The sequence below is a fragment of the Podarcis raffonei genome, chromosome 3, assembly GCF_027172205.1.
Source record: "Podarcis raffonei isolate rPodRaf1 chromosome 3, rPodRaf1.pri, whole genome shotgun sequence".
Lineage (NCBI taxonomy): Eukaryota > Metazoa > Chordata > Lepidosauria > Squamata > Lacertidae > Podarcis > Podarcis raffonei.
In genome coordinates, this window is record NC_070604.1 from 80,807,376 (window position 1) to 80,831,501 (window position 24,126).

Genomic DNA, 24,126 nt, shown 5'->3' on the forward strand with positions numbered 1-24,126 from the left:
AATCTACACCGATCTATAAAAATGCTTTAAAAAGGTAATTTTCCGTTGATGATGGATGGTATCACATTTTTATAACACATTTTTAACATTTTAACTGACTGGTGTAGATTAGTCCTAGGTGGTGGTAGTGAAAAATACTGCCACTTTTCCAATTCTCAGATTACATCATAATACTCAATTATTTTGTCTTTCGTTGGAACGCCACTGAAGCAACTACAGGTACCTCGTAACGTGTGTATTTAACTTGTGTACATTAAGCTATACACACTTGGCAAAAAACAAATAAAAAGGAGCCGGAAAGGGAGTGGGTGTCCAGGAAAAGAAGCCTTGGCAATTCCACCTTCCATTGAATCCAATGTGTTTTGACTATACATTACTTTGGCTTTAGGCACTATCCCGGAACATGAGCCCAGCATGAGCTGAGCATTGCCTGTACAATTATAAGGATGCTCTTGATGGCTTCTGTCAACTTTGCTTAACAGAAAATTATGCTCCAAGGAACTGACTACATTTGTTGCTCATGCATTTCAGACAGCAAAGCTATTAAGTATGTCAATCAAAACCTTAAATAGAACATCTATGAAAATCTGCCCACATTTTATTGCATATCTGTTTACAGAAAACAAAATCAAAGCTTTGAAAAATGTAACTAAAACTTGGCTCCCATACATACGACTGTCCCATTTCTTAATTTGGTACCAGAAAATCCTGCTTTACACTATCAACCTTCACAGTAATGGAACACGTTTTCTCAGCTTAGGAATACAGCTCCCAAAGGGGGAAAGTCCCTTTTATAGTGACTTCTTTGGTAAAAGAAACAATAAGAGACAAGCGTTTAAGTGCATTTCCAATTTGGAGAGACTTATGTTCCACTGTGGATCCCTGTGCCCTCTTTGTGAGACATTAAGATTTTGTTTTGGCCCCATTTCCCTAGAATAAAGACTGCAGAGATGCAGAAAAAAGTATTACCAGGGTTGTAAGCATGAAAACCTGTTTATAAATACTTAATTAATTAATAGCTTTTATTTTCCACTTTTACAGTGCAATCCTACCCATGCTTACTCAGACGTGAGCCATACTGAATTCAATGTACAGTACTGCAGCCTTAGCCTTTGATATTGTTGCTGCCTACTTACACTGTAAACTTAGAGACTCTAATTTTATTTTTGTAAAGTGTCTTGCATATGTTTCACACCAGACGAACGCCAGATTGAAGCAAACACTCACACACAAACTACTGTTTTGAAGCATATGGGCAGTGTGAACTAAGAAACAGCTCTAATCACAGAAGATTAACAACAAATTGAGCTGTTAAAACAGAATATAATCTAACTTTTCATACAAATACATTATTTGTCTGGAAGCACGGTATCAAATAATGCTAGAAAATATAATTTCTTTCAACGCAATCTAACATTCCTTAGGTAAGCAAAAACGGAACTATCAGCAAAATACAAAAAGAACACCTAGCTGATCTAACAAGAATAAAACTGTGTGTTATAACTGACCAGAAAAACCTGATCCTCTCTTTTACACAACAGCTTGACTTTTGAACAACAGCAGCTCAAGCTGGTGTTAAGGGCACATGTTCAGGTAAAAAAAAAAAAGGAGTAAAAATGTAGTACTACTGTTAGTTGCAGTAGTAGTAGTAGTAGTAGTAGTAGTAGTAGTAGTAGTAGTAGTGTGTGTGTGTGTGTTCATTCTCATTGTCCCTTTGTGGGTTTAGCCTACTGGGTGTTGAGTACCAGACAGTTCCCTCTCTGGTCTAACTCTCCAGCTTTGGAATTCACTTCCCTACCTAGAGACACAAATGGCAGAGACCTTGCAGGTTTTCCACCGCCAAGTAGAAACATTTCTTTTTCTCCCAGGCACTACTCTGGATTGCTGCTGCTGCACTGTTCTTATTAGTTGTTTTATTTAATTGCATTTTAAACTGATTTTTACATATATATATAGTGTACAGTGACACACCATGAGGCTCCACTGTTCAGAAATATTCCACTTGACAGTTTGTGGGAAGTGGAGAAATCTGTACGGTGGTGCCTGATATGTTTAGTAAGATACTGCACACAAATGGCTGGCTTTCTCAGAGAGCTACCATGCTAATTAAATTTCAGGTGGCCTCCATGCTGCTTGTTGAGCATTTGAATGAGTCTTAATGTTGCCCTTTATTAACTGAGGCTGTTAGAAACGGAATCTAGTTCACTCTGCAAGATCTATGGGGGAGCTGGGACCAAAGTCTACCACAATCCATTGGGTCACAATGAATTCAGAAGTGTCAACATTCATATATGGAAGCTCCATGGGAACATAAGGATGATTTTCATTTTTTTCATTTTTCCAAATTTGTTTTTCTTTGCCTCTTTAAAAAAACACCACCCTTTTATTTTATCTTTATCTAACTTTGCACATTATTTTCTCATTCCAGGGTGACTTACCCTCATTCTCTTGACCATCTCATCACAGGTTCTGGGTTTCACACTTCCCTGCAAAGTGAATGAGAAAATGAGCCTGATTTTGATGCTGCTAGTGAATTACAGAAAAAATATATTTTAAAATTTCTAAGGTGGGAGTTTTCATTACATTTCACCTCCCACCTCCCAGATAGACCCAATGCATCTAACCCTGGGCTTCAGAATAATTTTATGTTAAAAGCTGTGAAACTGAGCCTACCTCTTTCTAGCTTTTGGCTCTCAGTGGAACTTTGGCAAGAATAAGGTTACGTTCCCATAGAGCGTCTAATGTATTGAATGTTGACACTATAATGGTTTAAAGCCTCACTGACCTGAATGCTTATTGCAGAGCATGTAAAATCACTACACATTGCAGAAGGACCTTTTCAATACATGCACTTTGACATAATCATCATGAGACAGAAGAAGTGAAGCACTCCAAAATCCACAGTTGGGCAACACAGTTATTAGGACAAACCACAATGTCTCAAAAAAGTGAGTAATTTTTACAAGTTCTCCAGAGCTGTGCATTAGGCTAGATAACATAAATCAAGGGTTAGAGGGATGATGGAGCGGGAGTACAAAAGTTAGGTTGGATGTTGAAATCTGGAGGTCTGTATACGCAGTCTGTAGATGGAGATTGCAAACTGAATTAGTCATTGAGAAGACTGCTTGCAGGTGTCAGAATTCTGGGATGAAGAATCAATGACTCATATTCATTAAACAAACAAACAAACCCCAATTGTTATCCAAATAAAAAAAGCTAAAAAGGCTACTAAAATAGAGCCATGCATTCCAAGCACATAACTGATTACAAGTAAGGTAAAGACCTGGGGAGGTGTATGGGGTATATGTCTTTTCAACTTTCCCAAAACCTATTATTTCCAGGATTAGATTACAATTTCTACCATCCCTGACCTTGGGCCTATCTGGAGGATTCTGTGCTGGTTACCCCTATGATTCTGTGATTCTATATGCTTACAAAGAACCACCAGTCACCTTGATCATTAGTCTTTTGTGGGAGAAGTGAAAAGAGACAAGTATTGGATTAAAAAAAAAATTGCAATAGCACTGTAGCAAAAGTATTTTCCCACAGTCAACATAACCATGCAACCCTCCTGACTTAACAGAATTATCAAAATTATTGGAATTGGTCTCCCCTTCCTTAAACTTTTGCTCATGTCATATTAGTGATCAGCCAGTGGTTAATTCATGTCTCAGAAATTATGCAAGCAACAGTTTTAGTCTCTAGTGCATAACTCTAGGACATGGTTAATGCACACAGAAAGCAGCAGTGGGCCACTTTAAAATCAAATGCATGTTCTAACCAATGTGGTTCTTTCATTCGGTACATAGGCAGTGAAAATGCAATGACTGTGCCATAAGAAATTATTTTTCTGTAAATTTGGTGAAAATCTGATTTTGCTGCCACACAGAGACACATGAGTACGTAAAAAGAGCCCGGCTGGATCAGACCAAAAGCCTTTCTAGTCCTGCATCCTGTTTCCCACGGCGGCACACCAGGATTCTTATGTGAAACCCACAAAAAGGACATGAAGGCAATAGCTTTCTCTTGCATGTTGTTCCTAAGCAACTGGAATCCAGAGACATGCTACGTCTGATTTTGAAACATAAAAAGGCCCAGATGTTGTAGTCTCTCACCAGGGAGTTAGTTTCTCCATTCTCCTGAGGAAGGAGAGGGTTGAGGTGGTGGGGAGATTGGCATGATATAAACACACCACCAGGAGCACTGGATTGGCTCTGCTGTTGCACTAGCACTGTGCCAAGCTCCTCATTGACACTTGCCCTCTCCCTACCAGTGACCCGTCTGCCAAGGAGCTAATGGCTTTACCCCATGCAGCAAGCCACTTCTGATGTAAGCAAAGAAGACAACAATGTCTGGTGCTATCTTGATATCAAGGAAACAGCTTAAAATTATCACCTGGGAAGTTTGGAATCATGTGATACTGACACCAGCATAGTACTAGCGGTCTTACATTGTAGAGTGGTGCCTCGCAAGACAAAAAGAATCCGTTCCGCGATTCTCTTCGTCTAGTGGTTTTTTCGTCTTGCGAAGCAACCCTATTAGCAGCTTAGCAGATTAGCGCTATTAGCGGTTTAGCGGCTTAGCGGCTATTAAAGGCTTAGCGGCTTGGCTGCTAAAAGGCTATTAGCGGCTTAGAAAAAGGGGGGGAAGCGGGGGAGAAATCGCAAGGCTTGCAAGACGTTTTCGTCTTGCGAAGCAAGCCCATAGGGAAAATCGTCTTGCGAAGCAACTCAAAAACGGAAAACCCTTTCGTCTAGTGGGTTTTCCGTCTTGCGAGGCATTCGTCTTGCGGGGCACCACTGTATTTGCCTTATCATATAATGAGCAGGACACAAACTTGCTTTATCTCTTAAGGATAACAGAAAATAAATATCTGTTGCGCTCCTATTCAGTAACCAATCTGTCTTGAAAAAAATGAGCCTGAAAGTCTCAACAGTCCTGTTATAGCAACATTTCTACTAAATGAAACAATTAAAACCAATTAAAATTCTTAACTGCCAGTTACAAGCCAACTAAAAATGTCAGTTAACTTGGCTCCATATGGCTCACATATTTGACTTTGGCTTGGATCCTAAAAGAAGTTAACTTAAGTAACTTTGAAGCATGCAGTATTGGTATATTAATATTTATCCATTATAGTGCTGCCCTAACACACAAACCATAAAAGCTAATGGATGTATACAATACCCACATAAGGTATATTATAAGTGGCACAATGAAGATAAACAATTTGGCTGTAGGAATAATTCCAAGAAACCCGTATTCACCAGCAGTCATGTGATTACAATAGATTTCTAGAAAATGTAAGAATAGCTCTGCTGGACCAGGGCAGTGGCCCATGTAATCCAGTATTCTATTCTTACAGTGGCCAACCAGATATCTATGTGAAGCTGGCAAGATGGAGCTGAGTGCAACAGTACTCTCCCCTCATGAGGTTTCCAGCAACTGCTTCCCAGAAGTATTATTATTAAAAATGAGGACACAAAATACATGATAAAAACAAAAACAAAAACAAAACGAATAACCCTCCTCACACAAATGCAATTAAAAGGCCAGCATAGGCTGTTAATCAGCCCAAGTCCTGATGTTTTTGCCTGACACCTAAAGTTATGTAATGAAGGTGCCAGGTGAGCCTCCCTGAGGAGAAAATTCCACAAATGGGGAGCCACCACAGGAAAGGCCTGGTTCTTGTGCTGCTATGCTCTGGAGCTTTCATGGAGGAGGCACACAAAGAAAAGGCCTCAGATGATGATAATAGGATCTGAGTTGGTTCGTATGAGGAAAGGTGGTCCTTGAGGTATTGAGGTCCTGAGCCGTTTAAGGCTTTGTAGGTCAAAACCAGCACTTTGAATTGAGCCTGGAAACTAATTGGCGTCGAGTGCAATCAGGCCAGGAACTATGTAATATGCTCAAACTGTCTTGCCTTGGTGAGCAATCTGGCCACCGAATTCTGCTGAAATTTCCAAACCACCTTAAGAGGCAGCCCAACATATAATGTGTTGCAGTAATCTAACCTACCCTTACAGAAGCCATGCTAGTTCAGCAGCAGCAAGACTTGTCCTTCTATATGCTTGATTATCTTATCTTTAACAATACCTTTCACCAGTTTTCCAGGGGAAAAGTCATAGAATTGTTGAGTTGGAAGGTATCCCAAAGGTCATCTAGTCCACCCCCTGCAATGCAGGAATTTCAAACTTAAGCTAACATAATTTCTAGGAAACCCCATCTCCTATTTCCCTTTTTAAAAATTGGTGTTACAGTGGCCACTTTCCAGTCATTGGGTATTGAGGCTGATCTTATGAACAAGTTGCTTTTCTAAAATATAGAGAACTCTTGGTTGGATGCCATATGGATCCAGCAATTTGTCATTCCGCCCCCCCCCCCTTGTCTATTAGGCCTAGAACTTCAACTCTCATCAACACTATTTTTCTCAGTTCCTCAGACTCCCTTTCTACAGAACTTAGTTCAGGCACAGTGGTTTGCCTTATATATTCTGCTGTGGAGACAAATGCAAAGAATTCATCCGCCTTCTCTCCAATCTCATTATCCTTCTTTATCACACATTTGACTCCCTTGTCATTCAAGGGTCCAGCTGCCTCTCTTGCTACTAATGTAATTAAATATTTTTGTTGGTGGTGGTCTTTATGTATTTTAGCAATATAATATGCTCCTCAAATTCTTTTTTGGCACCCCTTATAGCCTGTTTGCATTTCTTTTGCCACAGTTTGTGTTCCTTTTTTGTTTTCATCATTTGGAGAAGACTTTCATTTTTTAAAGGAAGCCTTCTTGCCTCTTCTTCTTTCTTTGACTCTGCTAGTTAACCATGCTGACATCCCCTTGGTACTTTCCCTGATTTGTGATATACAATACAGTGGTACCTTGGGTTACATACGCTTTAGGTTACAGACTCTGCTAACCCAGAAATAATACCTCAGGTTAAGAACTTTGCTTCAGGATGAGAACAGAAATCGTGCAGCGGCGGTGCAGCAGCAGCGTGAGGCCCCATTAGCTAAAGTGGTGCTTCAGGTAAAGAACAGTTTCAGGTTAAGAAGAGACCTCCAGAACGAATTAAGTTCTTAACCCGAGGTACCACTGTATTAGAAGCTCAACTGGAGTGCATTTTAAACAACTGCCAAACATTTTTGAGTGATTTGATCTGCTTGACTTGCCCTTCAACTTCCTTTTTACCAGTTCCCTCATTTTGGGGAAATTTCCTCTTTAGAATTCAAATGTTACTGGATTTGATTTTTGTAGGCAATTGACCATTTAGATTTATATTAAATTTAATAGCACTATGGTCACTGCTCCTAGTTGGCTCAAAAACACTTATATCTCATACCAGGTCCCGAGTGCTTAAGTCCAGGGTCTTTGTTCCTCTGGTCAGTTCCATGGCCAACATTTAGGGTATCTAGAAAATTTTACCTCTTTGTCATGACTGGAACACTTACGTAGCCAGTCTATGTGAGGGTAGTTGAAGTCATCCATCACTGTATTTTCTCTTTTGGATGTTTCAGTGATTTCATTCTTCATTTCAGGGTCTCCCTGAACATTTGGATCATTGGGACAATAGTATGTCCCCAGTAGTAAATTACTCTTGGGCACTGGTATCACCACTTACAATGCTTACTGGAAAAGTCTTGCCAATCATAAGCATTGTGTTCAAAACTTTTAATCTAACAGCACTGCTTCCATATTGAATATCAGTGTTTTCAAAAAATCCAGCTGCTTTTAAACATTTTGAAGTTCAGTTTATCTAAGTGGGTAATAGTTATGCACGTGTTTAACTTTCCCACAAAAATTAGTTAAACTTAAAAAGGCTTCATTTTTTAGGGTGCAATCCAGTCAATGGTTTTACGCATTTAACTTGGGCCTATATCAACATCCCACATATTAAGAACAAGCAAAGGCAACTCTTATATATTAATGTGAATATATAGCAAAATAAAAACCGTGATCTTACCCTTGTTTTTCAGGTCATTTAATAATTTGGATTCCTTGTGAAGAATATCACTCACTAGTTTGATCTCTACATTTTGAGACAACAGGTCTTGCAACTTCTCAAACAGATGCTGCCCCTTGTAGGAAAAACAACAAAGGAAACATGCTTGGGAATGATGATTAGACACACAAAAATATACAAAATCAATTAATATACATTCAGGTGTCTATTTTGATATCATGTTTTATGCTTCAGTGGAACTTGAATCTGTCTTCTGAAAGAAGCATTTAAAATTACTAAATCATGAGCTGGGCATGTTTAGCCTGGAGAAGAGGAGGTTAAGGGGTGATATGATAGCCATGTTCAAATATATAAAAGGATGTCATATAGAGGAGGGAGAAAGGTTGTTTTCTGCTGCTCCAGAGAAGCGGACACGGAGCAATGGATCCAAACTACAAGAAAGAAGATTCCACCTAAACATTAGGAAGAACTTCCTGACAGTAAGAGCTGTTCGACAGTGGAATTTGCTGCCAAGGAGTGTGGTGGAGTCTCCTTCTTTGGAGGTCTTTAAGCAGAGGCTTGACAACCATATGTCAGGAGTGCTCTGATGGTGTTTCCTGCTTGGCAGGGGGTTGGACTCGATGGCCCTTGTGGTCTCTTCCAACTCTATGATTCTATGACGTTCATAAGAGGCATCATAACATTCTGTGTCTACAATAAGAGCACTTTGCAAGGTATGCAACTTCTTAATGCCATGCAGTTAAAATAATTTGAAATCCCTGCTCAGCCATGAAGGTCTCCAAGAAACCCTAAAAAAGCAACTACCTCACAGCCTAGCTTATTTCGCAGAGTTGTTATAAGAGCAAAACAAGATAAGGGGATACTGCAATCTTCTCTGAACTCTCGGAATAGGGTGATGGTGAAATCTAAATAAATAATTTCTCTCGTATATTTTGTCACTTTGCAGTCTCAACTCCAGGGAGATGCTAAGAGCCTCACGTAGGTGGAATTTCACTCTGGGTTTATTTATTTTGCTTCAAAAATTTCCATTGATGCAATAGGAGCATGGCAATGATTTAAGCTGAAGTGCTATCTTACACAGCAATGTGTTCTAAGGACAAAAATAGATGCAACTGTGGGAGACCAGTTCGCTGTTCACATATTTTAAAGAACTGGAACTTACTTCACAGGAAAACAGAGCATGAGAGGTTCAGGGACTGAGCCATTTCCATTATAGCCCCTGCCCACCCTGGCAACCCCTTGCTTTACATGTGAATGGGATAAACACATAAACAAATGTGATATTGCCATGTCATCGTATATAATTTGGCCCTGGGATGCCCAACTGCTGGTGGGTTTTTCCCTTCTGATATTTCTGAGAATCAAGCTCTTATATGCTGGCCGTAGCTATGAAGCTTTAGTCACTGCTCTCTGCATGTTTTAAAAAAGTTTTATTAAGAGCCCCTTATACCACTGTGCAAGGATTCCTTTCTCTTTAAGACAAGAACAAACTGCTGTGAGTGTCTCACATTTCATGAAAATCTCCCCCCCCCCCAATGTCAACTTATAAAAACTGGGAGGAGGATATAAAGTCAAGGAATATGAACTTTCCACATATTATTGAACCTCCTATAAGAATGCTTAACAATGTTCCCATTGTTACAAGGTGTCATATTTTGTCATGCAACAAATACGGAACATGCAACCCAGTATCAAATGAAAAAAGAGTATACTATTGCAAGTTCTATCCTAAATACATACATACATAATTTTATTTGTATGCCGCCTTTCCATAGTTCAAACCACGCTCAAGACAGCTTACAACATGAAAAAAATATGTAACTATAATACAACAAAAGTAGTCTTAAACATTATAAGATACTCAAACAAGCTGATCAATTTCCACATAAATCACAAGATCTAAAATAAAGAAACAAAAAACCAACAACAAAACAGCAACAACACCCCAGCCCAAGAGCCATCCTTGTCCAGAGGCTTCTTTCATTTGCTGAAACTGGACAGTGCATATAGATCTTTGCATATCAGCAAAGGTTTTCTTCTTCATTTGACTCTAGAGAAGCTCCACTTAGTTCTGCTTTTTGGAATTGGATCTTTATACTCCTTCACAACTTCCACAGTAGCCCTTGCACTAATGACATCAGCGCCAACAATGTCATCATTATAGCTTTGCATTCTACTGCATTTGTTTCAATGGACAATGTGCTATTGTTTGAATCAAATAGTGGTAAACAAAACTTCGAAAGAATGCTCAGTTAGAGTAACCAAATGACTAACATCTGAACCTGAAAGTTTAGTTGTTATTCCTTAAAAATGCAACCCTTCATCTGATTGCATGTCACTTAAATCGTACTGATCTGCATCTGATGAATTACAGTTGGAAAAAAGAAATGGATCTGAAAGATCCTAAATGACTGCTTCTGTTTTAAATGCTATTATTAATTTTGCCCCTCCCTTTTTTTTTGTAAAATTCAGCAATTAGACATGCAAAAGCTGCAAAGAATTAACCATAAAGGGGCAGGCTAAATAAGTAAACTTATTGATTCTAAGGCATTCCTGATTCAAACCCTTTAGATCTCAGTTATGATAGATGTTATGTGATAGGAGGGGGTAGAAGGTAGATTTGGATCTGCTGGCTCTTCCTGGGTGATTTGCAGGAAATTGGAAAGGGTTTATGACTCCCAACTATCTAACAACAGCTGAAAATCACACCCAACAGCTGAGTGCTCACTGGAAGGACAGATTGTGAAGCTGAGGCTCCAATACTTTGGCCACCTCATGAGAAGAGAAGACTCCCTGGAAAAGACCCTGATGTTGGGCACAAGGAGAAGGGGACCGCAGAGGACGAGATGGTTGGATAGTGTTCTCGAAGCTACCAGCATGAGTTTGACCAAACTGCGGGAGGCAGTGGAAGACAGGAGTGCCTGGCGTGCTCTGGTCCATGGGGTCATGAAGAGTCGGACACGACTAAACGACTAAACAACAACAACAACACCCTAGTTTGGTTGCTTAAATATGAATGTGGGGTGTGTTTGATAAAACAGCAGTCAGCATGTGTGAACTTGGTTCAGGTACTGATTGCAAATTTGTGCGCTTAGCATGTGTTCAGAAGCACACTGTTTCCTAATTCTTAGTGTTCTTCCACTTGCTGGAGCCACTATTTTGCACCCAACTCTGTTTGGTGGATCTCAGGGGGTCTGGTAAACACAAATTATTCCATGTCTGCCCATGATATATGAAAGCATGAATATGTTTACCAGTTGAAAGTGCATGGCAGTGTATGCAGGGTTGTTGTTGTTGTTGTTGTTGTTGTTGTTGTTGTTGTACTCTTTCTTTTCATTTCTTTTTTTAAAGAAAATATCATTACAATAAAATATGAACATATATCTGTGCTAGAATTAGGGAGTGTCTCTCTAAAATCTGTTTTCCAGGACTCTCTCCATTTCAGCATTAAACTGTTCATGTGATCTGAAATTAGGAAGAAATTTAACCCACATTTAAAAGTGAATTTACCAAATTCGCAAACTGAAGTGCAAACTTCCTTTGAAATTGGAGGTTCTCTGAATTTTGCAGTGCTGTTCTCCAGTCAAGTAACGTGTACGAAAATGCATATATTAGGGTAAAGTGTGCATAAAATTCATATGTTGGTGAAAATAACATTTAAATATGCATCATATTGGGGGGAATTGCTTACGAAAATATGTATATTTCTTAAATCTGCATGCAAAAGTATGTTTATTCAAAGAAACATTCACTAAAATGCTGAAGGAGAGAAACTATTCTAGGCAACTGGTTCTTACAAAAAGTCTCATTTTGAGAACAAGCAAACAAGACGTTCTTAACAAAACTATATCTCAAGAGTTCAGACACAGAAGAGGATGAACAGTAAAATGCAAACCAAGCACCTGATCAAGGCCATGAACATTTAAAATAAAGCATACCTGGAATGCAGATGGATGACTGTGACTGAGGTCCCATTGGGAAGATACTATGTCAACAGACTTTTTAGCCATATTAAGTAAATTCATCCAGCCTTGGAAAAGAGACAAATGGGCCGGTGCACTGTCAGAATAGTTTATGCCTTCAGGAATATTTTCCACAAGAGCAACCCTGAGAAGACACAAAGAAAGGAAGACAGTTTACAAAACTACTCAACTGATTTAAATTTTTCCAATTTCACAGGGGTGTAAGTGTTGGTTTCTTATAGTCCCCCCCCCCATCCACCTCTATTTTACTTCCAAGGCATTTTAAAGGTATGTATTGCTGCATGCTCGATACATTTATATATTTATAAAAACATTTATATATTTTTATTTACATCGATTATTTAATGTGTCAAGAGATTTGGGGACCCACAATAGTTAAAACTTTATTTTGTTCCCACAGCAGATTTAGATGTTAAAAAAAGATCTGACTTCGTAGCATCTATCTAGATCTTGGAAAACCTCTTGAAATAGTTTCCTATAATTTGCTGACACTTTGCAACTATGTGTGGCTAAACATGTCAGAGAGTGTAGAATTTGTTCTAAAAATTGCTCATGATCCTCCCCTCTCTGTCAGGGAGGAGGTGATGCATCCAGCTTACACATTCATTGCTTAACTTTTCATAGCTATTGGTCTTTTCTTTTTCTTACTTGGAATGACAAAGAGAAGGAAACTCACGTAGGTATTAGGACTCAAACTCTGGCTCAAAAATATATCAAGTCCTAGCACCTAATTAAAACAACATGTATTTCTTAGCACACTTAGTTCCTCAAATGCATAGTCAATTCATATGCCCCCTATTTTTTCCTATTATGATGCCCATATTTCTGTGAAAACCCTGCTGTCTTCTTCACAAGAATATGCACACTCTACCATCCCCTGGTTTTCATATCTTGCACCCCAAAATGCTTGGGTGAGTCATGCCACTCCAGTCTTCCCTTCCTTCAGTCCCAGATGCTTCCTTCTCCCTGCTCTATAGCCCACCAGTAAGAGATCTTAGGTTGATAAGTCCTAGGGATTCAGTGGTAGCTCTTTATGCATAGAATTCCCTCCCCCATGAACCACTGGTGACTTTTAAAAGACCTCTTAAGATGTTTTTATTTCAATCTGATTTTTATTAATTGTTGCCATTTTAAGTGAATTTCAATTTGATCTTATATGCTTTTATGTTTGCTGTGTAACTGCTTTGTACTTTCACCCTTTGAGGATAATAATCCTGAAAATAAGTTTGTAAACCTTTTAATAAAATAAAATAAACCACACTAGGTAGCTCCAGATTTGCAGAAACAGAAAAGGAACAGCAAAACACCCTGTTCATCTGGAAAGCCACCTTGAAAGTATACTGTCTAGTAGCAGCTTTAATAAAAATGGAATGGATAGTTGCAGTTTCACCAGAACAGTTTCTGGAGAAAGCATGCTTCCTCATTTTCTGTTTCTATATTTTAAACGCTACATTTGAAAAACAAATGTTACCTCAAGGCTGGCCATAAATATTTTAAATAAATATTATAACTAGCTCAGAGGGGTGTTACAATGATATATGAAATGTGTTCTGAAAAGAGCTATTAAAATAATAAACCTGAAGTGAACGTAGGAGGGGTCAATAAATAACATAAATGAGTACACAATTGGTACACAATTGCAGTGCTATGACAATTGGTTTTCATCTGAGAGACCAGTTCACATTCCAGCTCATCTAAGGACATACGAAATAGAGATTAATACCTTTCTGTAAAAAAAAAAAAAAATGGAGCATCTTATATGAGCACTTTCAAAAATAAACATACTAGAACTATAAATAATGTTGCTGGTAAAATTATACTTCCAGGTTCTTCTGCAATGGTGAGCCTGTTAATTTTTCTCTCACGTCACAATGAGTTGCTGGGTTTTGAATGAAATTTAAAACCAGAGAAGTCTCATGGGAACAGTTCAGTCTCATCAGCCATGTCACAACAACTAGCCTTAACAAAAATTGTGGTTAAAAAGAAAAAAGAAAAAACGGAAGAAAAGGCTGCTCTGCTCAAAAATATGGCAACAAGTAGAAGGCTTTTAGAAGGATGAAGCTGTTTAATACATAACTTGTTCCATTTTCCCATTATCTACTTAAACCCTCAGAACATTCTTGTGACGTAAACAGACGAGCATTATCACCCTCACATAATAGATTGGGAAACAGAACAGAAAGGTTGAGCAAGAGGGACAGTATGTGACCTAGAATTTGCACTTCTGTTCCAGGATAAAAATAGAGAGCAAGTTTATCTCTACCAACCTTATTGAAAGAATAATGGAACAATGGAACTAGGCCTCCATAGGAATAACATTTGTCCTCTACAAGAATACTCAGAATTACTTATAATGTGGCTTTTCCTCCACTCCTGCAGATAACTGCAGATAAAATAGCTCAATTGGTTAAAGCGTGGTGCTGTTAACACCAAGGTTGCAGGTTTGCTCCCCCTCTGGGTCAGCTGTATATTCCTACATTTCAGGGGGTTGGACTGGATGATCTTCAGGGTTCCTTCCAACTGTATGATTCTATGAAAATGGGGTTTATGCTCCAATATATTCTGGGGTCACATGCATATATTCAAATATATTCTGGGGTCACATACACATACACACATATACAGGATATGAATGATACAGATATAGATATTTATCAATATATCACAAAGCAATGGGCAAAAAATTATAGTTAATTTTGTTAACATGGAATGAGGGTTTAATTATCAATCATGTGTCTTTGTTACATTTTCAGCCGAGTATCTGGATGTCAAACTACATGTGTCTGCACTTCTCCCTCACTTTAGGAAATGTATGCTGCAGACTATTTCTTGACAGCTGGAATTTGCTATGGATTAAGTCAGCAAATGTTACACAACATATATAAGTGCTATGCCATGTTATTAGGTGGTAACACATGAAATATTCCTACCATGTAGATATTCTTACTTGAGCTAAGTTATATAACTCCCTAGGAAATTACCACTGTTGGGTAGTCACCGCTCACAGGCATTTGAATGTCATTTCAGTCATGTAAATCGGCAAAAGTTAAACTATATGCAGAAACCTCTTGAAATATGCTCAAGGGAAATGGCAGTTTGGAATATGAAAGCTCCATGACCTAACCACATTAGCTATTTAATCTGTTAGCATTCTGTCAGGCTTAACTTTACAAATGGCTTTTAAAACAAACATCACTTTTTTCCTGTGCACACTTTCTGTCCTGTTCAAAAAACTGTTTATATGAAGTAGTGATAAACTGTTTTCACTGAACAAGAAGGGGGATATTTATTACAAGAGAAATTAGATGTATGCACCAGTTGACTGTCACAATCAGTATTCATTCTACAGTGAGGTGGAGCATGTCAAATACTAAATGCTTCAGAGACAAAAGGTTAAATGCTGTTACAAATATCCTGCGCTCATGGCTGTCTTTGTAAGCAAGATATACAAGCCTTGGGGACCTGTGAGAAATCTATTTAATGGACAGTATTAGGGATGTTTCTGGCACATAATCAGTCCTCTTTTTTCTTCCAACTGCAGGATTGTAAACAGCAACCCAAAATGCTCAGAATAATCATTACTAAGCACAACGGGTTGGATCCAGACAGACTGAAATCCCACTTACCCTTTGAATTCACCAGGACTTACTGCTGAGTAGACATGGTTAGGATTGTAAGTAGATGCAGTGAAATCACTTAAGTTCCATTGATTTCAGAGAGTCTATTCTAAGCACAACTAAATCTGAATCCAATGAATATTCTGAGCACTGATTCCAACCTAGTATATTGAATGGCAAAGGTTCTTTCTTTCATGGTGTGCATTTTAATACAAAGAATATAGCAACACACATCTAATGAACCTTAATATATAAAAGGTAAAGGACCCCTAAGTCCAGTCCAAGGCAACTGGGGTGCAGCACTCATCTTGCTTCAGGCCGAGGGAGCCGGCGTTTGTCCACAGACAGCTTTCAAGGTCATGTGGCCAGCATGGCTAAACAGCTTCTGGCACAACGGAGCACCATGATGGAAGCCAGAGCGCACGGAAACGCCGTTTACCTTCCAATGGCAGTGGTACCTATTTATCTACTTGCACTGGTGTGCTGTTGAACTGCTAGGCTGGCAGAAGCTGGAACAGACCAACAGGAGCTCACCCCATTGTGCAGATTCAAACTGCTGACCTTCCGATCAGCAAGCCCAAGAGGTGCCGTAGTTTAAACCACAGCGCCACCTGCTCCCTTATACCTTAATATATATTAACCCTATGGTAGGTCTCAGGACATAACAGCCTTAATGGTAATAATATTTTCAAACGTAGGTGCTTTACGTGGGGTCAGGCAAAGTTAAGGACACCAGGACTCTGGACAGTTCCCAGTGGACCATGTTGGCCAACCTGTGAAAGATTTGTCTGCTAAGAGCTAGAACCATTTGAAGCCTTATGTAGGTTGGCGAGTCCTGTAATGTGGCTGCCTCACTTACCTGAGGAGCTGACTCTGGTGACTTAAATGCCATTTGTTTAATTCTGTAGCTGCAGAGGAGTCAATTTGTGGGGCCATGGGGGCCAGACCATCACAAAGTTGATGGACATTCCCATCCAAATGGTGTGTGCGCACTGTGTCATGTGATTGATTATGCAGGGTGGGGCTTACCTGTGCCCCCACAATATTTTATTCAAGTTGGCACCTCTGTGCAGGTGTCAACTTTATGCTATCAAAGAGATAAGGATGTTGCTGAGGGATTGTCCTGTGAGTCTGAGGAAGGCAGGAGAGCTGTCTCCTCAATTCTGGAAAGTCTAAGAGAAGCTGCTCTGCCCACCCCCGAGTGGTGTAGCTGGTAGTTCTTGCTCATCTGTGCCTTCCTCAGGATACTGCAAGGGGCTAGGTTCTGGGATCATGATGCCACAACCCCACCCCTTAAGTTGGTGCAGAAGAATCTGGCAGACATGTTTTGGAGAAGTTAACACTCACTTCCTCAATCCCAACCCAATTAGGCCATCATTCTGTACCTTAAGTGCAAATGAACCTCTTGGTCTTAGGCAGATATCTTTCCCAACCATGCTACTAAGACACTTTCTGTTGGCGAGAACAAGGATAAAATTGCGGCATTATGCATGCACACAAATGCTCTGCTGCTGAGCTATGTGGTTAACCTGCAAGAATTTTCTCAAGAAAATCACAGTCAACATTACTGTAGAAGCAAGGAACCTCAGGCATTAATTTATCTGTCATCCAAGTTAACAATGCCTTTGGAATAGGGAATCAAGTTATCAAGTCTGTTTGTATGGATATTTAATCTGTAAGTGTTAGCAAAATACCCGCACTGAGTTTAAGCTAAGTGCAATTTGTCCTTCACATTTACCATAATATAAATGGGCCCTGATGCTATTTTTTAAGTTGAACATTCAAACTTTGAAGTGGTAGCATATTTAAAGCAGCATTTGTTTTTATACCTGCATGCAATTATACATGGTCATGAGTCCTTGGGGTGCATTTAAATATACCATTAATGCTGACATATTACACCATAATGGACGCTTTCATGTCACTTTTGTTTCAGTCCCATGCTTTTACTGATTTAAGATTTTAAAGTCAGGAAAGGAGCAGGGAAGCAATAGCTCGGGAGGGAGAGGTGTGGGCATACGTTTAAGAGCAATATTAGGGAATACAAGCGAGAGAAGAGGGAACAGCAGTGCTTATTTTCTTTCAATTCAGCCTCAATGGAAAAGAACACTATGGAAAGTTCCCATGGAATTGGGAAGCCCTTATACATTCGGAGGATGTACACTGGTACCCTTGTGAAAAATGAAAATAGAATTTTAAATATTTTAAGGTTTGACAAGGGGCACATGTATTAAATGTACGTGTGAGGGGGTGAAGTGGTGGGTGATCCACTTGCACTAGCCAGAGCAGAAGGCTGGAGAGATGTGTTTATTTCTCTTTGGCCTGGTAAGTCTTGATTTTATTTTATTTTTAAACCTGCTTTGAAACCAATGGGTATAAATTACCCATGCCAGCTCTAGGTTTGCCTAGGTAATAGGCCTGGTGTTGGGGCCTCTTGGGGGAATGGGTGGTGGGGCTTTGGAGCTAATGGATGCATGTCCTCCTCTGCTCCGCCTCTATAATACTTAATCCGAGCTACTGTTAGCAGAAAAAACACAGGCACTACTCGAAAACTCGACAGGCACCAGTATAGTTTTCTGTGGGCATAGCAGGTTATGGCAGATATGTTCCTTCAGAGCTCATCTGCACCATCCCAACCCTCTCCAGCCAGGAGATCTGGCAGCTAGCATGATTATTATATGATGTATACACAGAAGGTCTCCGTTTTTCAGCCCCTGGCACCTGCAGAGCTAAGGAGGGAAATCCCTGCCTGAAACCCTGGAGAGCCATTTTCTGTTAGTGAAGGCAATGTTGAGTTAAATGGACCCAATGAACAGATTTGGTATAGCTTCTTATGCTCACCCACCCCCCAAATATAATAACTGTAAGCAACCAAAGAAATAACATATGAGGATTATTGCTCTCTCCTGGACTGTTTGGCATTTCGAAACTGTACATTCCAGCTGTATGTGTGAAGCTTCATGTTCACCAGGGAATAGGGAGCTATTTTGTGCCTCTATCAAAAGGAAAATTATCACTTTACTGTTGTCTGCACAAAATTGTTTTAATAAACATTATTATTTCCCTGCACAAAGAGTGTAAAGATGGGCAATGGATTATTGCTGAAGGTTTCCAGGGAGAAAAGTGAAGACATGTTCATGAGTAAAACTCTGAGCCAACTGTACTATACACCACAGGTTAGACAAAAAAGAGTAAATTTTATATTTGAAAAAGAACAGGAGCAAGAACCTTCATAAGCTGTCAGGTCAGTGAAACTTGTGCTGCAGAACACATTAAAACATTTTACCTTGCATGAACAATGGCAGAAAGGAGAAAAGCAACTCACTTGGTTTTATATTTTTAACGCTGTCACCTTGATCTGCAAACAGTCTGTAGAAGAACATTCTGGAAGCAGGAACATGCAAAAGCCACGTGAGTGGAGAAAAAATAAACCCTACACCCAGCACACGATCAGTGGCACAGAAAGCTATAGAGGATGCAGTTTCTGAGCCTGCTAAATGCATACAGATTTGTGACTGTGTAGAGATCTCTGGACCCAATCAGTTGTTAGATTAGGAAGAAGAAGCATGGCAGTGATAAGACACACTGGGTGTTCCTTTTCCTCTTAGTAAATAATCAGGAGTTTCCAACAGCACTACTTCTTTATGTAGTTAAATACAAATCTGCAATCAGATTTTTTAAAAAAAATCACAGATTTATAAGAAAGTAGGACAGAATGGACTTATTGAACAAACCACATGTGAAATTGACATGGACTAGGAATGGACAAGAAAGGTCCGTATAGTAAAAGCTATGGTTTTCCCAGTAGTGATGTATGGAAGTGAGAGCTGGACCATAAAGAAGGCTGATCACAGAAGAATTGATGCTTTTGAATTATGGTGCTGGAGGAGGCTCTTGAGAGTCCCATGGACTGCAAGAAGATCAAACCTATCCATTCTTAAGGAAATGAGCCCTGAGTGCTCACTGGAAGGACAGATTGTGAAGCTGAGGCTCCAATACTTTGGCCACCTCATGAGAAGAGAAGACTCCTTGGAAAAGACCCTGATGTTGGGAAAGATGGAGGGCACAAGGAGAAGGGACGACAGAGGATGAGATGGTTCGATAGTGTTCTCAAAGCTACCAGCATGAGTTTGACCAAACTGAGGGGGGGCAGTGGAAGACAGAAATGCCTGGAGTGCTCTGATCCATGGGGTCACGAAGAGTTGGACACGACTAAATGACAAACCAACAAAAGGAATGGACTGCTCCATCTGTACTGGGAGCAACAGCTATATAGATTGTATTAGTTCCTCAGGTCACTGTGACTGGCTTCGCTGGAAGAAAGTAATTCTTTCAACAGCAGAGCAATGTGCTTGGTAATATGCTGCTCAGGGATCCGCCACACTTCCATGTGCCCTTAGGTTTTCCCCTGGAAAAGGCCACAGTTTAGTGCTGAATTGGAACAACAGCAATTGGGAGTTCCACGGATTGCCATTTGTTCTGATACAGCACTAAAGAGCGGGTTTTCTAGGGGAAAGCGGCAGGGCAAATACAAAGATGCTCAGATCTGTGCTTTCTAGGCACAGGACAAGCAGAAATATGGATGAGCCCTCAGAGAGCAGTCAAGTTGCTGCATTTTGCACCAGCTGCAGTTTCTGGATCAAACTCAAGGCAGCCCCACATAGAGTGCATTGAAGTAATCCAATCTGGAGGTTACAAGAGCACGGACAATAGCAGTCAGGCTGTTCTGAACCAGAGTAAGCCATAGCTGTCATGCAACTAAAGTGGCAAAGGCACTCCTAACTGCCAAGGCCACCTTGACCTCTAGTGACAAAGATGAATCCAGAATCACATCTAGACAATGAACCTACTCCTTCAGGGGGAGTACAACCTTCCTTCAAAGCAGACAACTGACCAAATATCTGGACTCAGGACCAGCCCACTCACAGTACCTCCATCTTGCCAGGATCCAAGCCCACTGCTGTGTCTAGGTGACCATCCAGGGCTTGCACAACCTCTGCTAATTTAGATGCCACTGAGAATGTTTCAGTGAGTTTCCAAAGGGTCTAAAACTCCCTCGCCTTCAGTAAATGCCAACATATACAATACAAAAAAAGCTTCAATCAACAGCTCCTTGAAGATGCAATGTAGGCAAAGAAGTAGGCCACCATGCACTAGGCACCATTGTGTGGTCTCACTCATGTGCTCACACATGTGTGCATCCCCATGAGCAATATGGAGCTTTCAGCAACAAGGAGGACCACTGTGGTACAGTCCCTGCTAATATATGTGTGTTCTGAATCCACCCCACTTGGCCACTTGTCTTTGAAGACAGATACTAAAGGAATTTTCACATACAAGGCTTAAATAACCTTTGGTATTTTTTTCTGGAGTTATTTATGTGAATGTGTATTTAATAATTAGGTATAACATATATTTCTGTAATATGAATGTGAAATCTGGTCTAAGATTACCAGACACCCCCTTTTCCCAGCGACAGTCCCCGGATTTACAAATCAGTCCCCTGACAAAATTCATCTATTTAGTAGGAAGTTGAAAAGTGTCCCCAGATTCATTGAAAAAAATCTGGTAACCTTAATCTGGTCAGACTGTAGACAATATGCACCAGCTGACACTTAAGGTGGTGTATGAAAATGCTCTCCATCAACATAAAAAAGAGTTAAATGGCTTGTGGATTGGGCTGTCAGGTGAGAGACATTTTGGCAGTAAGTATGGCATTCTGATTGTTGCAAACATTTTGCCAGCACAGCACAATACAGTACTATCTATTCACATCGCCTTTTCCCCTGTGAAAACAAGTCAAAGAATGCTCATACTCTACTTATAACCTTGTAACGTTCTAATTTTCCCTCGCATATTAATATTGCTGCCACCCCAAAAGAGAAGTTTTGTTTGTTACCTCTTACCGACAGTTATTTCGACAGTTCTTTTCTGAAAGACCATCCTCATCTTCTCCAACAATATCCACAGCTGAAAATATCAGTGCAACGAGAATTGCAAAGCAGCAAACCAGTGCAAAGATCACAATGCATTTTTGCTGGGACTGAAAGAGATTAAAATGGAAATAATAAAAATGCTGGGAAGAGAAGTAATAATATCACAATTGTTATAAAAGCCTTTATGTCATAAATGTAGGCATAACCATTTTATTGAATTTTTTTTTTTCAAAATGCAATTGGTTTGATCAAGGAGGTTTCACAAAACTAATAAAACACAACAAAGTAATGTCATAAGCCTGACAGAAACATTTACATCCCCTCCCTTCTCTTTTTGTCTCAATACAATTGTATTAAAATATATTCTGCATATATTACTGGGAGTATTTTTTATTAAGCATCGCATACACTAAAGTATGATATGGAACAAAGCTTTTTTTAAATAAAACTTTTCAATCATCCCAAATCTGAGGTGAAAATTGAATCACTGGCACCAAGGTGTGAGCGCACAAAAGAGTACCTTGAAACTGAAAGATGAGCCCTATGATAACAAATCCTGTCTATAAAAATAATTTTAAGTATGCAAGAAGAATAAATAATAGAGCATAGGATGCTCACAGGGAGGTGACAAAAAATCATTCTCATGCCAACCTCTCTTACCTTATGGGAGCATCACACTAGATAATGTGGTTGTCACACAACAAACTCCATTGCTTGTTCAAAAATACACCAACTGAGTTCAAGGACACTTTTACATAAAGTACCGTGAGAAGTGTATACTTCTTTCCATAAAGAAAAAGAAGGAAAAACAGGGGCTACCGATAATTATCAACTCAATCCAGATGGATCAGGCATAACTGCAGACATAAACTAGATGTGCATCCAAGTGCATATCCGTATGAACAATTGAGGGTAGGTACATCACTGTTGACAGTGACACACACACACACACTCACACTCACTCAGCCTCTGAAGTCTTATCTTTAACTTGTGTTTCTTCATCTTCAGTCTACCTCATAATTATTTGCATAATCCTGCAACAAGTTCATGCAATTCAAAAAATATATTGAACTGCTGTATTTCCTGTTAAAAATGAACTATCATGAATTAACAACAGAAGCTCAAGCACAATATTTTAATATATTAGGGGCAAATAGAGGCCATAAAAATCAATGAAATTTTGTACTTTATTTTTACAGATGAATTCACCCACTGTACAGAGGTATTATGTATTACACTTGAAACGGGGTTAGTGTTGTGTTCTTGTTAAAGAGAGACAAAAACATGCTCCGCCAACTTCCTGACTGAATTACTACAATCTGAGAATTAAATAATGTAGAAATCAAAATTCCTTAGCCCAGAATAATTATTGCAGATATCTGCTTTAGCTACTTCTTATTCCTTCAAATGGCACTATCCTGACACAAAGAAACTAGTACTGGTGCTGCAATAGAGTTTTGATAGCAAGACAATTAAAGTAACTAACCGTCAAGTTCAGATGTTTCCCATCTATATATCCCCAGAGTGGAGACCTCTTCCTTCATATAGGTGGGACACTGCCCACTATAAAGCCCCCTGCCCAAGTTATAACCAAGTCTAATAGGACCAGAACCATCACAAAACGATGCCACCAACCCCTAACTCGGACAGCAGCTCCAGAAGGATACAATGGCCGATGGTATCAAAAGCCACTGAGAGGTCAAGAAAAATTATCAGGGACACATTTCCTCTGCTTCTCTCCCAACAGAGGTCATCATACAATGTGGGAACTTATATAATTAACTACAAAGTTCCTCATCCAAGCACTGCCCACATCCAAACCTGCTCAGCTTCAGCAAAATAACAGGTTCATGCACCTTTGGACTATAGCTGGGGACCTCCCTATGGCTGCACAGGTGAAAGGTAAGCCTTTATTAAGTAAAATATAAAACTGATTTCATGATCCTGAAAGGCAAAAACCAATAGGAAGTATATGGAAATTTGTACAAAGGTAATGACTGTCTAAACTGAACATCTTCTACTACTAAACAAATAAACAAAAAAAGCAATTAAAGTTGGATGTGTTCAGTTGTAGATTCATGCAAGCTTTCTTTCCCAATTAGTTCCCACCAATATGCATTTATATTCTAGCCCTGTGAGTGATTCCTCATGTATTAAGTTAACAGGACAGCTGTCATGGTTCAGGATTGAGGGATATCAGTGTTTCTCTGGATAATCTTTCATGGAAATTACTGGGATTTAAAAGTTTTTCTCTTTTTTTGCAGATTTTGTGTAGTACCAAAAACATGGAAAGAAGAAACAACTGAAGAAGAACAAAAAAATTCAAACACTATAAATACTTTTTTATGCTTACAAATAAACTAGATGTTATAATTTCTTAAGAACATAAGGGCAAGCCTCAAACATCACAGCCATAAGAGTCAGAGAGAGAAATCGAGCCCTGAAAGGAAGAGGAAACTTGTGTGATGCTGCTTAAAGCTGCATGCTGGAAAAATACTAACAGAAACCCACAAATTAAAAATACGTAAATTTTTAAGACAGACTATTTTGCTATTGATAAGTCCAATTTATTATTTATAAACCCTTGTGGTCAACTGACCATTACTGTATCCTCCTGATAAATATCTTAT

The 24,126-nt window shown here is 39.4% G+C and overlaps 1 protein-coding gene across 4 annotated transcripts in view; it reads right to left on the reverse strand.

Annotated features, from left to right (window-relative positions):
- Positions 1-24,126, reverse strand: part of PLD5 (phospholipase D family member 5) — an 83,426-nt gene that overhangs the window by 16,936 nt on the left and 42,364 nt on the right. For 2 of the 4 annotated variants that reach the window (XM_053382639.1, XM_053382640.1), the window contains exons 2-4: positions 21,467-21,603; positions 11,899-12,067; positions 7,961-8,075 (exon numbers count right to left, since the gene is read on the reverse strand). In XM_053382639.1, coding sequence (XP_053238614.1) covers positions 7,961-8,075; positions 11,899-12,067; positions 21,467-21,603 — 421 coding nt within the window. Of the gene's footprint in view, positions 1-7,960; positions 8,076-11,898; positions 12,068-21,459; positions 21,604-24,126 lie in introns of those variants that run through there. The other 2 variants (XM_053382641.1, XM_053382643.1) reach the window with 2 other exon arrangements.